Raw genomic sequence first — 21696 nt, 5'->3', positions numbered from 1 at the left:
ACTCAGTGTTGCCTGAGTAGTCAAACCATGTTTCTGGACTAAATTCCCACTTTCTGAGACCTGCCTCAAGCTGCCACTGCCTGTCAGCATGAGCCACCCCTGCAGCTCCCTCCTCAGCGGGTTTCCTAAGGTCAGGCTAATTATTAATGCTCCAGGCAGGAGAAAATTGACATCTATTTTCCACACCTCTCTCACACTGTGCAGTAGCAGGAGTAATTAAAACAGGGCATTTCATTAGCAAAGTGTTATTTGTTGTTTCTATAGGAACACAGGTGTGCCCAGACTTTTACAGGAGGAAAATATACAGCAAGGGTGAATCCCTGTGCTGGGTGTTGCAAGGGCAACAGCCAGAGGGGCACAGCCATGGCAGGGGCCTCGGAGGAGCTGCAGGAGGTGTCGGTGCTCCCTGCACCACCCATGGGGACAGCGGGGTCCCTAAAAGGTGACCTGGAAAGGGGTGTGGCCGTGCAAGCTGTGTCTGCCCCGACCCTTCTCAGGCATCTGAGCTTGAGTGTTTCAACCCTGCCTTTATCCAGCCCTGGGACATGAATTCCCCCAGGGAGAGTCCCCGAGTTGCTCTGGGCTCCTTCCTCAAGGCTGTGGGAGCAGAGGGAGCACAGTCTGCAGGACGGCGGAGGTGCTGGGGCTGGGAGTGCCTCAGGTTGGGAATTGTGCCGCTACTGCCCCGTGGATCATCCATGATGCTCCATGGGAACGTGCAGCAGCCTTTTTCCCGACCCCACTGATGAGCTCACTGATCGTTAGCATTAAACCTCAAACCCGAACCGTGTCTCCTCCCGTCGGTGGATGCTGGGGGTGCTCGGGGCAGCCAATGCCCCACGAGGGTCACGGGGGTCTGCTCCGAGGGGGCAGGGGGGACACAGCCCATGGCGCTGGGCAGAGCTGCAGGGCAGGGGCATGGGGGGCCTCGAAAGCGTGGAGCCCTGCCAACCTGGCTGCCGGGCAGATGATGCACTGCAGGCATCATTCCAATGTTTGGGGGAAAATAAACAATTCTCTCTTATCTTCTCCTGAATTCCAGACAGATTTTCTGGAGAAGGGTCATAAAGCCGTGTGGCCAGCTCTGCTCTCGCTCTCACTTAGTCGCGTTGCTCTGATTCACCTCATTGATTTAGAAGTTGGATTTATGAAGTAATAAATGTGTCAGAATGCAGCCAAGAATGTGTCTGAACTGGCTTTCCAGGAACGCAGGGCCAGCTGACGGCAGTGGGAACTGCTGTGTCAGGAGCAGCCACCGGCAGCCGGGGAGTGCCACAAGAACTCCCAGAAGAATTTTAATCCTTTTGCTTGCACAGACCATACCCTCCTCTTCCCATCACTGTTTTCCTCACCCTTCGGTGGTGCTTTTGGAAGCAGGAACAAAACTGAGCTGATTTTTCCTGTCTGGAGGGACAGCAGCCAGTGGATCCCTGCCCTGCCTGCAGCTTCAGACCATTTCACCCCAAAGCTTGGGATCCGGAGTGGGGGGCAGCTTCTGGGGCAGAGCTCAGAGTTGGGGGGTGGCATTTGCAGGGTCCTGTCTGCATCACTTGGGCTTTGTTGACTTGCTTGGCCTCGCTGGGTTAAAGCTTCAGTGCTGCTGTCACTGGGCATTGCAGCAGGAGAACAGCACTTTGTCTGACCTGTGAAACACAGGGATTCTCACAGGTTCCACCTCCCACCATCTGTGGGATCAGTTCCTTTCTAGACTCCCCCCCACACTCTCTCCCCTGAAGCTGCCAGGTCTCAGGAGTTACAGAGGTGTGAGTGTGCAGGCCGCACCATCGGGGTACCAAGGATGGAGAATGTTGCTCTTTTGAGGAAGAAGCTTTGTCCCACAGCTGCAGGAGTGGGACAGCCTGAGAGCATCGAGACCAGACCTTGGTTTGCAGGACTGCAGAGACAAGCTTTATTTGATTTCTGTGTGCAGCACAGAGCTGACAGAAGGGTGAGAGAGGGTACGGCAGGGGGTGATAGTGGGAGAAGGTGCTTTTTATGATCCATACAGCAGGAGCACATCAGCTGGGATCTGCTTTGCTGTGCTGGGTGAGGTTTGCAGCAGAACAGGCAGTGCCTCAGTGGGCAGCCTGTGTGATCTGCTCCCGGGAGGAGATCACCTTCCCATCCTGGACTTCCTCGAAGATCGTGCGGATCTGGCGGGTGGTTACTGGTCCTGCAATGGGGAAAGAAGGAACCATTATTTCCATGGCAGCAAGGAGGAAGTGTGCTAAAAATCTTTGTCTTGAAGATTTATTACTACAATCACCACCTCAGAAACCCAATATAGCACCACATTCCCCCTGCTAAATTGTACAGATTCAGTCTGCTCAGATAATTTCTGACACGTGTTTTGGTATATCGTAAAAATGGCTTATATCAATTCACTTTTGGGAAATACAACAAAATAGTAACTTTAGTAGAAAAGTAAAAGGAGTCTGAGCTAAGAAGGTGGGTGAGGGTATGAGAGCTGTGTATGATCAGAGCTTCAGCCAAGACCTGTTCTTACCTTCTTTCACAGGCTGCGAGATGTAGTGGGAAGACATGCTATAGGACGAGAACAGAGAAAAGGTGGTGACAAACAGGAAAAGAGTGAGTAATCTAGACAAAATCATTGTTTAAACCCTGCCTTTATTTCTTGTACCAATACATGACTAAAATTCTTCTGGAAACTGCCAGTGTCACAACTGAAGGAAAAAACTGGTACAAATGGATGTGTGACACAGGGATTCAGACACCAGTGCAGCACCCATCCCAGCTGCAACAAGCAGCAACTGCTCCCTGCCCAGGATCACACAGACATGGGAAGATTGGAGGTGGAAGCCAGCGGTGCTGCAGGGCCATTGTAACCACTGGGCTGTTGTGGACTGGTGAGACTGGAAATGGAGACCCTGTTGCATGCAATGGGTCAGGGAACGGGCTGAGAGAACCCTCTAGGGGATGCCGGTGGTTCATTTTCTGATTTCTTTGCTATGACCCATCTCCTCCCACCCACCCGCCCAGCAAAGCCCCTCACGCACTGGGCGTCCTCGCCCTCCAGGAGCCGGCGGTACGTGGAGATCTCCTGCTCCAGGCGGCACTTGACATCCAGCAGGACCCTGTACTCGTGGTTCTGGCGCTCCATGTCGCAGCGCAGCTCGGCCAGCTGCTCCTCCACACTGGTGATCAGCATCTGCAGCTGGGCCAGCTGGGTGCCGTAGCGCGCTTCGGTGTCGGCCAGGGTGCCCTCCAGGGCCGCTTTCTGTGGGACGGGGACGGGCTCAGGGGGCAGCCGGGGTGGGCACAGCCCTGCGCCCTCCGCCCCGCCGGCAGCCGAGCCCTCGTACCGTGCTGAGCTGGGACTGCAGGTCGATCTCCAGGCTCTGGATCGTGCGCCGCAGCTCCGTGATCTCCGTCTTGCCGCTCTGCAGCTGCTCCGTGTTGATGGCCACCTCCCGGTTCAGCTCTTCCGTCTGCAGCGAGGCAAAGCCGTGCCCTCAGAGCCCCAGCAGTGGGCACAGCCCCTGCCCTGCGCCCGCTGCTCGCCGCCAGCTCCTCACCTTGCTGAAGAACCACTGCTCGGCATCCCTGCGGTTCTTCTCCGCCAGGCTCTCGTACTGCTCCCGCATCTCCGCCAGGATCTTGGTGAGGTCGATGCCAGGAGCAGCGTCCATCTCCACACTGATCTCCCCACCCACCTGCCCGCGCAGGGCAGTCATTTCCTGACACAAAAAGAGACACAACACATCTTCATGCAATCCAAGAATCAGCATATAAAATGTTCCTTTTGAGGAACACTTCAGGAGAGGGAGCATTTGGGGCCTGATCAACAGGGAACAAACTGGGGTCTTTGCTCCATGACCACAAATAAAATAATTCAAATTCTTGAGAAATCCCCACTGGAGTTAATTCTCCAGAGAATAAAACAGAGCCTGTAGCTGGTTCATTTCTCAGGGAACAAACCTTCCCAGCCAGAAGCTGCGAGGGTTGTTAATAAACCTCTAACAGCCACAGTGGGTATTACTGACATGGCAAGTGGTGAGTGGGAGTTCCGCAGGCTCCAGGGAGGATGTGCTGCTGTCCAGAGTGTATCCCCTCTGCTGCCTCACCAGCACTTCTCACCTCCTGCCCAGCAGTTCAGAACTCAGTGTAGCCTTAAAGGCTGGGCTGGAACTCAAGTTTAAGGGCCCAGGGTGGCCTTTTTAGAGCCCAACTCCGTGCTCACCTCCTCGTGGTTCTTCTTCAGATAAGCCAGCTCCTCCTTCAGATTCTCAATCTGCATCTCCAGGTCAGCTCTGGACAGGGTCAGCTCATCCAGGACGCGGCGCAGCCCATTGATATCGGCCTCCACGCTCATGCGCAGAGCCTGCTCCGACTCAAACCTGGGGACACACACACAGTCAGCAAAGCTGCACGAGCTCCCTCCAGCTGGGCACACAGCACCCAGGTTTGCTGTTTGCTCTCTCCACATTGCTGTTGGCATTGTGGCAGTACTACATGGCCCCATTGACCACTTTCCTACAGGGAATGCTGAGGAAAGTGAAGGAAAACTGATAAAAAAGTGTCCACCTGAGTCCATAACATCACCCTGCTCCTGACACCACCAGGCCTTGGTACTGGCCCTGGGCTCTGCACACACACATTAGGTGCACAGAGAGGCACAGGGCAAGGTTTCTGCACAGGAGAGGCTGTGCCACAGATGAACAAGCAATAGCAATAAAATAATGGGTTTGGATGGAAGCAACGCAATTCCTGGGTGCCTGTAAGATTGAGATAACCATCTGCTTTGGAAATTGCACCCTCATTTTGAAGGCTTTGCTTCCACATTGCCTTTCTAGGGTTTGGATGGGATTTTCTCCTGATTTCATCAAACTTCCCTGCACACTTTACTCTGTCTTTCCCTGGAAATGTAGCTTACTTGGTCCTGAAGTCATCTGCTGTCAGCCTGGCATTGTCAATCTGCAGCAAGAGGTTGGAATTGTCGACTGTGGCCACCAATACCTGGGCAGTGAAAGACAAAGTGTCAGGAATTCCTCCTGGCTGAGTGTTGGCACAGGAACAACAGTTTTGGGGAAGTTTTGCATTTCCTTAGCAGAAGTGTGTCTGGAATCAGGACAAGTGAGATGCAGCTGAGACTGACTGCAGGAAGCAACCAGTTACTCCAACCTCCCTTTCCAAAAATCCATCAGTAAATGCTTCAAAAGGAGAGTGAGGCCACATAAGATGTGTGAGATCTGATGGTGGCCTTTGTCCCTATCCTTCAGGGCAGGTGCTGATTGTGATAAGGTCAGAGGGACCAGTGAGGTGTCTGTGCTTGGCACACCTTGTTCTCAGATGGATTTAATTTGTTGGCAGCAGAAATGGATCAAAAGTCAGCAAGCAGGTGCCTACAGATTCTGATTTTCATATTACCAAAGCAGGAGCAAATAACCCACACTGGGAGGAGATTCAAGTCAGAGTTCAGGAGAACTCTGTTTAGGACAGGGCGGGGAAACGGACTCCCTGCATCCTTTGCCAGCACTCCTGCAGCTCCAGCTGTACATGGCTTCCGGAATTGCTGGGGGCAAGTCATACATGGGAAGTAACAGAGAACGATGTAAACTTGAGCATTTCCTCCAAAATGGTATGCTGGGACTCAAATCAAAGGGAGAGGAATCCCCCCAAGCTGCCTGGGCTGGGGCCTTTGCACCAATTCCAGCCCTGGGGCAGCAAGCGCTGAAAGAGGCAAAAAACCTGTTATTGGACAATTCCATTTTTTAATCATCTAAATCTCCTTAGTAGGAGGAGCTGAAACAAGTTTGCAAATTCTTTGCCTGAATGTTTCCAAACCTGACATCAGTGTTTCACAGTTTGCCCACAGCTGCAAGTTTCCCTGAACCTTCATTTTAAACTCCCAGGAACACACATGATCAGTGCAGACTTGTCTGTATTCTTCATTTTTGTGTTACGTCCTCTTATATCTGTTCCTCCCAGTGGAAAGCTGCCACTTGTCCCAGTTACAAGGATGTAACCAAAAGCTGACATTGAGACATCTCTCATTTCCAACCGGGCACTCCACACATGCCACTGGGACACTTTTTACGACATAATTAGTGCTGACTAATTACAGAGGTAACAGTCATTGTTTCTGCTTCCTCTCTGACACACAACGTCCCACTGTGTTAATCCCAGCATCCTACCTTGTTCCTGAGCTCCTCGATAGTCCTGTAGTAGGGGCTGTAGTCACGGTCAGGACCAGGTCCCTGCTTCTTGTACCACTCCCTGATCTTGACCTCCAGGTCGGTGTTGGCCTCCTCCAGGGCTCGCACCTTGTCCAGGTAGGCGGCCAGGCGGTCGTTGAGGTTCTGCATCGTCTCCTTCTCCCCCGCCGGCAGGATGCCATCGCCGCCTCCAAAGCCTCCTCCAAAGCCGCCTCCAAAGCCGGCCCCAAAGCCGGCCCCAAAGCCGGCCCCATAGCTGCCCCCAAAGCCGGCCTCATAGCTGCCCCCAAAGCCCCCGCCGAGGGCCCCTCCTGCGCTGCTGCAGTAGCTGCCCCCAAAGCCACTGCCGAGCCCCGAGACCACGCGGGAAGAGACCGAGTAGCTGCCAGAGCCCCCGTGGACGCTGGGGGCCCTGTACCCTCCTCCCCCAACACGCACGGAGGAAAGCCTGCTGGAGCCTCCCCCCAGGCTCCCGAATCCCTTGAGGGACGTGGAGGAGGAGTATTGCCTGACAGTGGTGCTCATGCTGGAGGCTGGAGGCGGAGAGAGAGGCGGCTCGGCAGCGCAGCAGCAGCAGCAGCAGCAGCAGCGAGTGCTCGCTCTCCTGCCTCGGGGCCCTTTATAGCCCGGCCAGGAGGCGTTGCCACACGGGGCTTTTCGACACCCCTGACAGCCAGAGCCAAATTCCAGAATCATCATTTTCCTCTCCTTGATTTCACATCTTTTGTCACATCCCAGCAGCAACACTATGGCTCACATGGGACTTTCTTCCTCTTTCCTTTCCGGCACCTGGTGTGATCCAGGTCCCTGCTCAGGGCTATGTTTTGGCATTCCCAGTGTCCATTACAGCTCTACTCGCTGCTCTCTCATGAAGTAACACAAGGGAATCCTCTGTCATCCACCAAGTCACCTGCAAGTATCATTGCAAAAATCTACAAATCTATTTATTTGTTTTTTAAAAGAGTCTAAAGCCAAGGAAAGCTGCTGATTTAAGAGCTCTGAGCATCCATAATCTTTATATGGGCCAAGCCAAAGCCAGATGGAAACTTTCCCGTCAGGACCTTTATCGCAGGACAAGCACAGACCTGGCAGGATTTGTGTACTGATACAGGATTTGGCAGAAATCTTATAGCTCAAAAGAGAATAAACTCCAGCAATTTCTGCTTATGTACCAGTCTGAGCTGAATCTCCCTACAGAGACTGGAAAGTCCCTACAGCAGTGGTGTTTCAGTCAGTTTAAAGGGCAGATGAGTAATGTTTCCCAGTGGTACCTGCTTTGCTCCATCACCTTTCCCAAATCCCACAGAAACAGCCTGTGACTTCTAAAAATGTGTAGGAGCTAAAAAATCCTGTGCCACAATTTCTGCTCTCTCAACACTGAGGCAGGGTTTAATGCTTAAACATTCTAAATCAGAGGAGAGGGACTGAAACTCCATCGGACACCCACAGCCAGGGCTAGTTACTCGCAATTCCTGATGGGAAGAGAAGGATCAATCCTTATCAATGGGAAGACCGTGATCTGTCTTTATCAATGGGAAGAGTAGAATAAATCCTTATCGGTAGGAAAAGTATGACCAATCCTTATCAGTGCTTGTGCTATAGGCTTTTTCCTATGGATTTGCAGCTGAATGCCAGTGGTAACTCAGCAGGACCAGCATCACCTCTGTCAAAAGTAATGATGGGCAAAGCCCAACACATCCAGCACTGGGGGACCCTGCAAGCACTGAGGGTTTGACTGGGCCAGCACAGAGGGGAGGGACAGTGCTGGCCACACTTGCCCCAGGCTACTGAGGAACTAAGCAGAATGACTACAGCAACATAGCTGGACAGGTATTGGCGTGAAAAAAAAGCAGCAAAGAAGCAGGAAATGAGGCGCTGCACTGTTTTATTCCTTCCTGGGAAAAAAGCCCTTCACTGATGCGACGCCAGCTCTTGCTGTGTGCAGTGGAAAATCGCACACCCAGCCCGGCTTGCCTGGCTCCATCCATGGCATTCTCAATAAAAGAAGTTATTTTTGCTTTTTGCAGAGGTGCCTGTGAGGTAGCAAAGGAGTTATAGGGATTAGGAACCCTTTTGTGTTTTCCCTCCCGTTGTGATCTCCTTCCTTCCCAGCCCCCTCCGGCTGTTTTCACATTATAATGCACTTAACTGATTCTGGAGGTGCTCTGATGTTCCCAGAGCCTCACCCTCGGTAATTCATGGTGCCTCCTTTCTTTCATGTTCCCCGAAGGACACAACAACAACAAGGCTTTATCTGCCTCCTGTTAGATCTCAGGACTTCACAGCAGTCACGCTCCCTTTAGCAGCTCCAGGAGTGTGGGGTGACTTTCTGGGCGGCCACCAAGCTTAACCAGAGAGAGACTCTGGATCCTCTCAGTCGAGGGCTCTGCTCTCTGGACAGCACTGCCTCACTCCCGTGGGCTTCAGATTTCTGACTACCCAAGCTGCAAAATGCACAAGTTCCTCATCCCTCAGAGAGCTGGGGAAGGAGGCACAACCTCCTGGGCACAACCTGGTTGGCAAAGAGCAGAATGAGCAGAGGACGGTGCTCAGCTTCCAGCACCATCCTGGGGCAACCTGGCAGGCGGAAGATCAGATGTTCCTGGCCTGCTTCCCTCTGCAGTGGGGGGTACAGGATTACCCAACAGCTGTCGTGTGAGAGCTGTGCTCCAGAGTCATCCCAGGCCACCCCTGCTCCCAGTTCTTCCAGATGTGCTCCCTTTGCTCTTGTTTGCTCCAGCAAACACCCTCCTGCTCCAGGCAATTCCCATGTTGGCCCTGAGCCTCCCACATGGGCTAAAACCTGTGCTGTGAGGTCTGACCCCCCTCAGGGCACCCCCACATTTTAGGCCAAGTTACAAGTCAGCCTGAAGGTGACAACTGCCCTAACATGAGGCAAAGCCCTTCCACAGCCCATGGGCTGGGGAAACCTGGACTTACGGCTTTTCCTTCTGTATTATCACAACCTCAGCCCATGTTTCAGTTCTTTTACTGTGTGTGGCAGATGTCAGACAGACTATCTGGAGATTGTCCTGCAGTATCAGCTTTTCCCTGGTCTTTTTCAACCAATGCTTTTGCTGGTCAGCTGCTTCCCTGGCCCCTGACTGAGCTCCTGAACAACAATCCCACACCAGCCCCACTCTGACATCAGGAGCCCTCAGCACAGAGTTCCCCTGCGCTGGCTGTCGATGGGACATCAGGATACAGAGGAGCAGTACTGCTTCAGCTATTTTATGTACCAGAAGAATTCAATCTCCCAGGCTCTCCTGAAGCTCGCACCCACAACAAATTCCCTTGAGATAAAAGAAAAAAGGAACACATCATAATGCTCGGGAGATGGTATCGGCGTCTGTTCCAGCAAGAAGCATGCCAGAGATGCTATCTGTGCCTCGTGTGCTGCAGTGGGGAGGAAAGAACTGAACTCCTCCGTTTGCTTAGGAGGGGAGGTGACCTGACCTGTTGGGGTGACCATGCTGCACACACAGTGCTCAGAGTGGGGAGGGCTGGTGTGAAACGGCCATGGTCAGTGTGGTGGTTTGCCTCAAACAGTAACATCTAATTGTGCTTTTAATGTCATGAATAAGAGCTAATTAGGAGTCATTGGGTTTCCCCTGTGGGCCAGCTTCTCCCGAGTGTGCCTCCCACAGCAATTCCCAGCTCAGTGGGAACTCACTGAAGGTTGCAGCCCTGGGAAAGGTGTCTCCTGCGTGTGAGGAATGGAAGGGACAGGCTCTACCCTTGCTGATGGGTTTGCCCTGTAAGTCTGAACAACACAAAACAGGTAACAAATATATCAAGGTGCGGAGTGACATATGATGTCTTTGTTTCTATCTCAGCTGTCGATTCTTTACCATCTGCCCGGACATGTCCTGACGGCCCCCTACATTATCTGGAGAAAGCAATCCCAGATCCTATTACCATGAAAGGAAACAGTGGCTGTGTGTGCAATGGAAACTCCCTCTGGGCAGCGCAGGGCACTTTGCCATCAGCCAGCGAGCCGAGCCTCTGCTGCCCAAGCTGCAGGGTGAGGGTGATGCCCACCCTATTTAATCGCCTTCTGCCCACCCCAAGAGACTGAGAGATGGACAGCACAGCCCAGCCCAGCTGCTGCAGAGGGGAGGAGGCAGCAATGGAGGCAGTCGGGTGAAGAGGAGGACAAGGGGAGCAACTCTGTATTGTCCTCCAGGCTCCAAACTGGAGCAGTGAAGCCAGACCTTGCTGTGCCAGTGGGACCCTTCAGCTGCCCCATTGGCGGCCCCATATCAGGGCCACTCTCCTCTCCTCTCCCTCTCCCTCTCCCTCTCCCTCTCCCTCTCCCTCTCCCTCTCCCTCTCCCTCTCCCTCTCCTCCCATGAATGTGGAACAGGGTGATGTTCCTCCATTTGGCCCAGGTCCTGAGTGGTTTGCAGAGCATCACACAAGGTCCCGGCTCATGGTGTTTCCTGAGCCACCTCCACCAGTGAGGGCCATGCTGGGGCACAGATCTGTTCCGCAGCAGGGACACACTCTGCCTGTTTTGGCACAGTGTGTTCCAAGGAGACCCCTTCAATGGAGTGATTCCCAGGGAATCAGCACTGCTGACAGCCAGTCCATAGCTCCGCTGCCCTTCTGAGTGGCCAGGCAGCGCGGGGCAGTGAGGTTCTCTCCGCTGCATTCAGGGATCATGGACCCATCTGGCACGAGATGGTCATTCCACGATTGTCAAAGCTCTTCCCCCAGTCCCACTGCAGCTGTTCATCCTCATGGCCATCCAGGCACTGTGACAGCCCTGTGCACTGCCAGCCCACTGCAGGCTGAGCACGGCCTCTCTGCTGGCACATCTTAGCAAGGAAGATACTGAACAAATTGTGATCACACCAGTCCTGTCTCCAAGGGCTGGCACAGCCATCCTGCCTCTGCCTGGGGACAAGGGACCCATTCCAGCAAGCCCAGCACTGCACAGTTTGGCTCCCTGTGGGCTGTCTCCAGTGACGTGACAACTCGTACAGTCCAGCCCAGGCTCTCAGGTAAGTGACAATGTGTGGAACCATGGACCAGATCTGGGGATTCCCTGGTCCAGAGCCCAAGGGACAAGCTGCTCCGACACCGTGTGGGACCAAGGCTCTCTCTGTGAATCTCCCTGAGCTGCAGTCAGAGGTGTGACTACAGTCACTCTGGTGGGTGGAAGAAGGACAGACTGACACACCTCAGGGTTTGTTTTATTCAGACAGAAGAATATTCGTTACATCTGGGCAGAGCCAAAGTCCCAAGCCACCAGGAATTGCTTGAGCTCTATCTCCACAGCAAACTCCAACCTTTGGAGTTTCCCACGTTAGTTTTTCAGCATCTGTTTTCCAGGTAGCAGCAGCTCTTGCATTTTCTCATGTCTCATTCTTCGGTGTGGCAATACGATCACACCCTGTCTGCTCATTCCTCTCCCCTCACTGAGCACAGCAGAGCCAGCAGCAAGTCACACATACATTCTGCTGACTGTGGGCAACAAACAGCGGCTCCCACATTCATCCTTCACCCACACCCGCTGCACCCCCAGGGCAAGGTCTTCAGCCGAGTGGGAATCCCGGCTTGGGACACCCGTCATGGTGGTGGTGGGGTGAGGCAGGTACCAGCATTGCCCTGGGGACACTTGCGCTCACAGAAGGGAATCGCAATTTAATCCCCATTCTGGGGTGAGGCCAGTCATGCCAAAGGACCCCAGGGGGATGTGACAAACCTGCTGGTGGTGACAGGGACTCCACCAGCCCTATGATTCCTCCACAGGAGCCTCTGCTGGCATTTAGTGCCCTCCTGCATACAGGCTGTGTCCTGGCCCCATGCAGACCCTTCCCAGCAGCACAGCCCCGATGACCAGGAGGATGGGCAGGAGCAATGGAAGCAGCCCCCACAGACTGTGATTTCCAGCTCCTCCTCAGTGGAACCCCAGCTCTGGGCTCAGTCCCCTCTGGAAGAGGGCTGTGGCCTGGCCCCTCAGGTAGGACTAACACTGCTGTGTGTTCTGGATCTCCCCTGCCCTCCCTCTCTCTTGCTCCTCAAGGGCTGATGGTTGTGGCAGGTGCTGCCTGTGAGGCTGTGCCATGGCCTTGGTGCAGCAGGGCCTCATCACCTTGTGCACTTGAGGCAACATTGGGGCCATGCTCCCACGAGGCCACCACAGCTGCTGGGAGGGTAAGGGGCTGCCCAGCCCTTGTGCTGGGGAGATGTACCCCAGAGCAGTCCCTGTAACCGGGCTGTGCTGTCGCTTCCCACGCGATGGTAATGACTTGGCTACTCGTTAATCTGTACTTGGCAGGGAGTTTTATGGAGTCATTAACAAGGCTGAAACAGTCGGTGCCTACCAGAGGCCCCTGGCAATAAACCTGCCCCATCCCTCCCTGGCTTCCCCCAAGGACCTGAGCCCCCCACCCACAGCCCTGCTAAAGCCCATGTCGGGACCCCGTTCCCACTCCTGCTCCCTTGCCATGCTCACGGCACTCCTGGCCACGGGCCACTGCTCCACCCTGGAGCTCTAATGATACTAATGATTTTCTGAACACGAGTTGGGAGTGCAGAGCCAAGGCCCATCAGCTGTGTCTGGCAGGAGGCGATGGCTTGCCTGGACCTGGCACATGCTGGCCCCGCTCTCGCCTGGAGCGCGGTGAATTCTCCAAAGATGTAATAGTAATTACATGCCGCAGCTCTGTAATCAGCTTCACCTCTGTTATTACTCTGTTAATCCAAACCTCTGGCTCAGCCCAGTGCTGCGGGACCAGTGGGTGCTTGGGATAAACTCCATACCCTGCTCAGTGTGTGAATGTGGTTCTGTACCACCAGGGCTGGGCTGAGACTCTCAGGCAGAACCGAATGGTGGGACCCCAGTGGTGCCAATGGTCCTGGTGTCCCGATGGTCCTGGTGGTACTGATGGTCCCAATGGTTCCCATGCCCTGGCTCCTCAGTAGTGCCGGTGGTGCTGGTGATGCCGATGCCCCTGTGATGCCGATGCCCCCTACCCCGCGGGAACCCCGGGTGTGATCGGACTGCAGTTGGACAGCTGCGCTGCGACCTGCCCCGGAGACCGGGGCTGGGATCCCTCTCTGGGCTGTGGGCTGGTGCAGAGAGACCCGGTGGGACCCCTGGGGAGCGGGGGGATCCGAAGGGACCCGCTAAGACCGGGGGACCGGTGGGAGCGGGAGGATGCGGGGGTCCCGGAGGCACCTGGTGGGATATCGGTTGGGATCCGAGGGTACCCGGTGGGAGCGGGAGGATCGGGGGGTACCCGGTGGGAGCGGGAGGATCCCGGGGTCCCGGTGGGAGCGGGAGGATCGGGGGGTACCCGGTGGGAGCGGGAGGATCCCGGGGTCCCGGTGGGAGCGGGAGGATCCCGGGGTCCCGGTGGGAGCGGGAGGATCGGGGGGTACCCGGTGGGAGCGGGAGGATCCCGGGGTCCCGGTGGGAGCGGGAGGATCCCGGGGTCCCGGTGGGAGCGGGCGGGACGCGCCGGGCGGTGCCCGGGGGCGCGATCGCTGCGCACGGGCTCCCCCTGCTGGCAGCGGAGGGCGCGGCGGGACGGGGCGGGAGCGCGGGGGTGCAGCGAGGAGTGCGGGGCAGTTCTGGGGGGTGCAGGGGGTGCTAATGTGTGTAGGGGTGTGCGGGACAGTTCTGGGGGGTGCAGGGCTCCTGGGGGTGCTAATGTGTGCAGGGGTGTGCGGGGTAGTTCTGGGGGGTGCAGGGCTGCTGGGGGTGCTAATGTGTGCAGGGATGTGCGGGGTAGTTCGGGGGGGTGCAGGGCTGCTGGGGGTGCTAATGTGTGCAGGGGTGTGCGGGGGATACTGGGGTGTGCAAGGCTGCAGGAAGGTTCTGGTACTAAGGGGGGGTACTAAGGTGTGCAGGGATGTGCACAGGTGCCCTGTGGGCAGCCGATCCCTGCCTGCATCCTGCCCGCGCTGGTCCCCGCGCCCCAGCAGCGCCTCAGTTCCCCAGCAGGGTGGGCAGCCCCCGGTGCCGCTGCCGCAGAGCCGGGCCCGCGGTCGGAGCCGCCGCACGGCCGGGGCGGGCGCTGAGCCGGCAGCTGCGTCCCGCTGGGCAGAGCCGGGCGGAGAGGGGAGGAGAAGGGCGTGAGCAGGTGTGTAAGGTGAGCACACTCGTGTGTTCGCCTGGCGTGCGCAGTTCTGACTCGCACCCGGGACTGATCCCCACACACAGGCTACGGGGAGAGTCCCGCTGGCACCGGGCACTGCCGGGGAACACGGGTCTTGGCAGTGTGGACCCTGCTCTGCTGCAGCCCCGTGCCTGTGACCGACCCCCAGGTGCGCAGCACAAGGGTGAGAGCCCGGGCCGTGGCATGCGGGAACCGTGCAGGGCTCCTTCCCGAGTGATCCCCCCTGGGCATGCCCCCAGCCCCTGGCCCTGAGATGCCACTGTGCACTGCTCCAGCTCCCACTCCCACTCCAGCTCCAGTTGCACAGGCCCCACTGAGATGGGTTGGACCTTGTCAGTCCTGTGCAATGGCTCTCAGTTTTGATAGCCCCATGAGCCAAGACCCTTTGGAATCTGCTGGTCCACAGCTGCCAGGAATATGTCCACTGGCGCAGTGATGATGTCCCAGGGATGATCCCTGTGGAATTGGTCATGGTGAGGGACACCAGGGGCACAGACCAGACCAGCTGTGCCCTGCATGGTCAGACCCCTCACAGAGTCAGGCAGGCACCTTTCGTCTGGGTCTGCTGAGACCGTGGGACTGGGACACCGCTGGGATCCCAGCACAGGCAAGGCTCTGTCCCTCAGGGAGAGAGCAGTGTCTGGGTGTTCAGTCACCCCATGGGATGTCCAGGCTGGAGAACACAGGGCCCCACACCTGCATGAGCCCAGTAGTGTGCACCCACCCAGCACCCCGACTGCGGGTGCTCCCCTCTACATCGTCCACCTCGCTGCCCCCGCGGTCCCCGTGAGCCATGGAATGCATTCCTGGGGCAGGAGGGGACATGTGCGCTGCAGGAACAGGCCAGGTGCGTCATCCCCTCCCTCCCACGCCCGGGGCAGGGGCGGCCCAGGTCCAAGCTGAAACTTGTCTGACAGTAATTACAGGGGAGATGAAGACTTCAGAGGATTCACATTCCTTTTGGGCCACACCTGGGAAAGAACTTTCACCATCAGCCAGCTCCTGAGAAATAACTTTCCACCTGCGTGGCCCAGCCGCAGCCCTGCCCAGGGAGCCCAGTGGGACTGGGGCGCTCCTGCCAGCCCCATTTTGGCTTTGCTTCTCTGCAAAGAGCCCCGACCCCTCTCCTGCTGTCCCAAGAGCTCCCTCAGGCCAGGGTGCTGGTGCCTTCTTTCCCTGTGTGGGGTCAGTGCAGCTCAGTGCACAGCACAGCTGGGGTCTGACCGCCCTTCCCTGGGGGTCAGAGTAGGTGGTTGTGGTGACTGGAAGCTGAGGGGGATTTGCATCAGTGTCCTCAAGAGATTGGAGCCACATGGGTGGCCAGTCAGGCCCTTCCGTTGGAGCCTTGTCAGGCCCTTTACCTTTGCTTTGGCTGGGGACAGCTCCCCAGTGACTGCTCAGGACGTGGGGCTTCGACTCAGTGCATTGTGAGGAGCTGGGGAGACTTGGGGGACACGTGAGACTCCCTGGGTGAGGGACCATATCTGCTCAGGGCACTCCTGTCACCCACAGCTGGCACACAGCCTTCCCAAATTACAGACTGGGCTGGACCCACCAAGCCCCTTGGACATGTTCTGTCCATCCCAAATGCTTAACCAGCTGGGAAAGACCTGGGATCCCTGTCCCCTGAGCCTCTCCCTGTCACCCATGCAGATGGAGAGACACAGGCAGCCAGTTCCTGAACCAGCTTTGCCAGAGCCTCCTGCCTCCTCCTCCAGCTGCCACTGTGTTTCCCCCCCCTGTGCTGGTGACCCCGCTGTGGGATTGCTGGGAGGCTGGAACTGCTGTCCTGCTGCTGGCCCTGGCCAGACGGTGCTGCAGCTGCATGGCAGCAGCTGTGGAAGGGATGTGAGCCTTGATCAGAGTGCAGGTCTGTGCTTGGTGCCACTCCATGGCTCGTTGGCAGCCCCAGGGACACAGGTCACCCCAGCCAGGCCAGCATGGCACATGGCGCAGCACCAGCATTGCCAGCCAGGCAGCAGCCCCTTTATGTCCTGGGCCTGGGAGTCGAGCTCCATGCACGGGGTGTGAGTCCCATGGCCAGGGCTGACCAAATTCGCACTGTGGGTCTGTGCCTATGTCCCCTCCCCTTGTCCCTTGCATTGCTGATGGGGCACTGGGACACCAGCGCTGTGGGGGTTCAGAGCATCATCTTTTCAGGGTCCCGGGGCTCTTGGCTGCAGCCCAGCAAGGGAGAGAGGGGGCATTTCAGCCTCCAGCACACCCCAGGAGCTTCTGGGAACAGGCAGCGTCAGCAGAGCACCAAGTCCAAAGTGTTTTGCAAGCAGAAGGGAGCGGGCGGTTTCCTTATTTGGCACCGCGGCGGCGGGGCGGCACCCTTGGCTGGGGCACACCTGGCTGGGGCACACCTGGCTGGGGCACACCTGGCTGCGGGCACCGCCTGGCAGCGCCCGCGAGGGCGGCGGCGCTGACGCGGAGATGGGAACGCGGGCAGGACCCGCCTCGCTAATCACAGCCCAGCGCTGGGCGTGGGGACAAGCCGCGGCAGGGACGCGGCCCTGGCAGCCAAAACAACGCCGGTGACACGCCTGCAGCTCAGCTCAGCTCAGCACACCCAGCCTGGGGGTCTCCTGCCCTGGGGCCGTGTGCTGGGGGCCGCTGGGCAGCCCCTGTTCCCTGTGTCGTGTTTGTTTCCAGCGAGGCTGACGGGCTCAGAAAGAGCCCCTGAGCAGGGAAGGCTGTGGTGGGGAGTTTAATTCCTGCTCCTGGTTCTGGAGTGAAGGAAAAGGGAGAAATGCAGCCAGAGTCTGCCCTGGAGCAGGGGGGTAGTTGGGTCCCAGGAGCCAGGCAGTGCCCGCCTCTGATCTCAACCCTACAGGGTTTGAACAAAACCTGGCCCCAGCCTGGTGAGAACCTGCTGTAGGGTTGAGGGGTTCAGGGCCAATATTACCCACACTGCTTCAGGGCCAGTATTAGCCCTGGCACCCCAACCCTGGGTTTCCCTGTGCCCCCAAAACCCACTTGATCTGTCAGCCCTTCCTGCCCCACACCGGTTCAGCCGCTGTGGCTCTGGCTCTGGCAAGTGCAGGACCGAGCCTGTGGCACAAGCACAGCAAAACCTGCCACAGAGCCACATGCTGAAAGGCTCCATCTTGACCTGGTTTTCCCAGGAAGCTCCATGCCAGGGCGTGAGTGCAGTGGCTGCCAGGAAGGCCATGCACACAGCAGCTGAGCAGTGTTGTTACATGGAAATGCCGCTGCTTAGGGGTCCCTGACATCTCATAAGCAAAAGAAGGGGCTGTTGCCGAGTGGTTTTACAGCTGCACCCCCAAGACAGTGCCTGCTGAGGTTTCCCTGTCCCCCTGCCAGGCTGGCACTCACTGGATACCCAAATAAGGGGCCAGGCAGCTCTGGGATAAACACACTGCTCCTGCACCTTTGGGGTGCCAGGGGAGCCCCAGGAGTGTGAGCAGGCACAGGGGGCTTAGCAACTGCACAACATGGCAGCAAACACGAGCTGTGGCTCTGAAGGACCTTGAGCACCCCAGGGGCTGGTGTCCCCTCGAGTGTCCTCTGCCACTGCAACCTGTGCCCTTCCCTGACCAGCCTGTCCCAGTGCCTGTCTGGGCTTTGGGAACAGGGGCCCTGGGACCCCTGAGTGTGGCCATCCTGGCCCCCTGCTCCCAGCTCCAGCTCCCGGCCTGGGCAGGGGAGTGCCATGGCCAAGTGTTTTGTAAGAGGCAAATCCCTGCAGTGCCAGCATCATGCCGGGACGGGCAGCTGGGCTGGGCTGGGGCAGGCAGCATGCGGGAAGGAGCGCTGGCCCACGGCCAGTGTTTGGCCCCCGGGGAGTTGGTGTAGGCGGGGATGAGTGTGCCTGGCCTCGGGGCAGGGAAGGGGCCGGGCTGTGGCTGGAGCTGCGTGGGGATGTGCTCACACCCCGCACAGGTTTTGCCTCGTAAGTGAAATACGAACTGGAGTGAGGCAGGTGCTGACCAAGGTGTTCAGCCTGACCTGCCCCTCTCTCTGCTCGAGTCAGCAGAGTGGGGGCAGCTCTGCCCTGTGCTCGCCATTTCTGCTGCTGTTACCCCAAAAATCTCCTGGCCCTTACCCCAGGATCAGCAGGTGTGGATTCAGCCTGGTGTCCACCCCCTGTCACACCAGGGCAGGATCAACTGCCTGAGCTGTTTGGCAGCCAGGCTGGTTCCTCCCTTGGCAGGAGCTGAGGGGCACGGGGGCAGTGCACAGTGGGCAATGATTCTCCGGGGAGGGCAGGAGCTGCTCTTCCCATGGGCTGGGGCTGCTCCTCTCATGGGCCTCAGAGCCCGTGGACATGGAGAGCTGCTCAGTAAGGCTTGTACCCTCTACCCTTGCTGTGCCATGACAGGGGACTCTGCTGTGATTCCATTGTGTCAGGCAGCATCAGCAGCACAGGGCAGGAGTCAGGGCACCTGGGAGGAGGGTGTCACTGTGCTTTCCAGTGCATTCAGGTTATTCCCACTGCTGGGCACCCACCATGCACCCATCCTGTATCCAGAGATGTTGCCAGTGCTGGTACTGGTGGTGAGCTGGCACATGCCAGGAGCCCAGCTCAGGAGGGCCCTGCCTGGCACACAAGATTCCAGCAAAGGTTCATCTCAGCGTCTCTCCATGGCCCGAATTCTCTCCCTGGCATGGAGCAGGGAATTCCCTACAGAATGGAGAGGAGCTGCCTGGCTCAGGCAGAGTGGAAGGGCAAGATGAAAGCAGGGGGCTGCAGGGCAGGACAGCTGCATTGCACTGCAATGGATCATAGAATCATGGAATCCCAGAAGGATTTTGGTTGAAAGGGACCTTGAAGCTCATCCAGTTCCACCCCCTGCCGTTGGCATGGACACCGTCCACTAGAGGAGGTTGCTCTAACCCCCATTCAACGTGGCCTTGAACACTTCCAGGGATGAGGCATTGAGAATGGATGGAGCAGGGCTAGAGCCAAGCAGGGCAGCAGTGGGAGATGAGTTATGTCCCCAGCTGGACTCCATGTCCCAGTCTGCTCCTTGGCCGTGCTGAGCCTGGTACCTTTGCCCCTTTCTGTGGCACTGGAGCAGTTCTGTGTCCCATGGCCCAGGTGTGACAAACTGCAGCAAAGCAGTGTATGGCAGGAGCAGCTTCACTGGCATGTGCAAACAGACTGTGTGGGGCTGACAGGCAGAGCTGCCATGCAGGGATGATCCGTGCTCCTGGCACGGCCCGATGCCGAGGCTCTGAGTCAGCCCCGCCCTGGCTGCGCCTGGTGCCAACAGCTCCTGAATCCATCAGGAGATATGGAATGAAAATCTTATCATGGCTGTGCCTGTCCCTCTCCCAGCTGCCTGAGGTGCCCTCGATGCCTGGTCTGGGCCCTTCCACTGCAGAAAACCCTCTGGACCTGCTCCCTGTCACTAGGCAGAGGCCAGCACTTGCTGGGGCTCCCAGAGGTTCTGCAGGTGTCTGATGGAGAGCGGAGCCGTTGGCCTGAGCTGCTCCCACCCTTCCTGGTCTTTGTGATCACTGTTGCCGTGTCGGGTTTCCCCCAGGCTGATGCCAAATCCCCAGCTGAGGGCTGGGGCTGTCGGACCCCAGTGACCCCCACAAGGTGGATGTTTATTCGATACATTCCTTGCGATGTGAGCACGGAGTGATATCTGCGTGGGGCATCGACCTTGGCCAGGGGAATCCCAATGGGTGGAGGAGAGAAGCCATGGGAAAGACTCAGGAAATGGCCGGGGCTGCAGTGCACAACACCCCTTCTCTGCAGGAAACCCATGAGGTCTCCAAGATCCTGGAGGTCTTCCCTGAGAGAATTCCCCAGCACCGGCCCGGAGGGACAGAGCTGAGTCGCTCCATCGCTGGTGCACAGGTGCCGGCAGGGAGGGCTGCGCGGGCAGAGCCAGGTCCCGTTCACCTGCCCCAGGTCTGTTCCTGCTCACCTGCCCCAGCAGCACGGCTGGGCTCAGCCTGTGCTTGGAGCTCTCCTGGCACCTCGTGGAGAGCAGCGGAGTAACAGGAGGGAGGGAGAGAGGGAGGGGGCCCTGCCAGGGGAAGCGGGAGCTGAGCGGTGCGAGGGAGGGTGAATAAATACCCTTAAACGCAGTGGTTGTAACACACCCGGGGCCACGTCAGTGCCTGGAGGTCACTGGGTTGACAGGAATCGGGATGTGCCCATGGCCGGCCCTTGCTGTGCACGCAGGGGAGAGGCGTGTGGGACCCTCTGAATGTGTGTCACACCATGTCCAGTGCCTCCATCCACAGCGTCCGACAGCTGGGACCACAGCGAGCATCGCGCAGGCCCCGACTGTAGGTGAGCAGTGGCCAGTTCATGCAGCACCCCGGGGTCTGCAAATGTGAGATGTAAATGCCAGGAATAGTTGTGTAAGGAAAAGGAACGTAGGACTTGATCAGGGAATCCCTGCGCTGCCTCGGGCCCCGTGACAGCCGGGCTCACCCTGCTGCTCTTTCCAGGAGCAGGTTAATCACCAGGGCTGACGCCTGTGAGTGCTGCCCGCACTGATTAATGGGATCAAATATCCATCAAACATCCAGCTCATCCTGAATCCCCGTCAGTGCAGTCACACAGAGGCTGCAGGAAGGATGTTGGAGGAGAAAAGCTGGTTTCTAGGAATGTCCCGGCCTGGAGGGCATTGCTGAGCTGCAGTAAAGCCAAATGCCAGGATGATTCCTTCCATTCTGCTGCACTTCCCAGGTGGACTGGGATGGTACCAAGACCCCCCCACCTCAGAGCACATGGTGAAATGGCCTTGCAGGACCCAACAGAGAGAGACCTGCAGTAAGCACAGGCTTGTCATCCACCAAGAGCCCCCAGGAGTCCCAGGGCCACTGCTGCAGGACCCCCACACACAGCCTTGAGTTGCATCACACTGTGGTCTCCAGGTTTGTTGTCTGCACACATGCAGGGGTACCCAGGAGCATTTCCCCATGAGATCCCCGGGACTGGCAGGTGCTGGGTAGACCCTGTCCTCACCACCAGTGCATTTCCTTGTTGCAGGGCCGCATGTGCCACTCACTGCCAAGGAGCACAATGGTCCTCAGGAGCACCCCCAGACCCCAGCATGACTACGATGCCTTCGAGTTGATGCCATGATGATTTTTTGCCTTTTCTTTTGTACCCCTTTTACACCCTTTTTACACCTTCTGTATTCTTAGTGCTTTTTGCCTACATTCTTGGCCTTGTTTGTCAAGCTAAGAGATTAAACATCTTAGAAGCTTTGTAGCTAGGGATCAGTGTGCCCCAGACCCCAAGGTCCTCTCCAGAACACATTCTGTAAACTAAGATAGAACCATCCAGGAGAAGGTTCCTTGGGGAGGGGGGCTCACTCGAGCCTCTGGTTGGGTAATTTTTATAGATATGCTAATTAGCAAGACCTATAATGTTATACCAGATGTTTTGT

At 57.2% G+C, this 21696-nt stretch overlaps 1 protein-coding gene across 1 annotated transcript; it reads right to left on the bottom strand.

Annotated features, from left to right (window-relative positions):
- Positions 1 to 2075: 2075 nt before the first annotated feature.
- LOC309582309 (keratin, type I cytoskeletal 14-like) lies at positions 2076 to 6701 on the bottom strand (the record flags this gene model as incomplete). Its single annotated transcript, XM_082297387.1, has 8 exons — positions 2076 to 2173; positions 2507 to 2544; positions 3018 to 3238; positions 3324 to 3449; positions 3537 to 3698; positions 4202 to 4358; positions 4895 to 4977; positions 6156 to 6701. 8 exons carry the CDS (start codon positions 6699 to 6701, stop codon positions 2076 to 2078), a joined length of 1431 nt encoding a protein of 476 aa, XP_082153513.1.
- Between the last annotated feature and the right edge of the window lie 14995 nt (positions 6702 to 21696).

This window comes from Coloeus monedula (genome assembly GCF_965178545.1).
Source record: "Coloeus monedula genome assembly, chromosome: 26".
NCBI lineage: Eukaryota > Metazoa > Chordata > Aves > Passeriformes > Corvidae > Coloeus > Coloeus monedula.
Note: the sequence above shows the minus strand (reverse complement) of the source record. Positions and strands in the feature narration are given on the sequence as shown.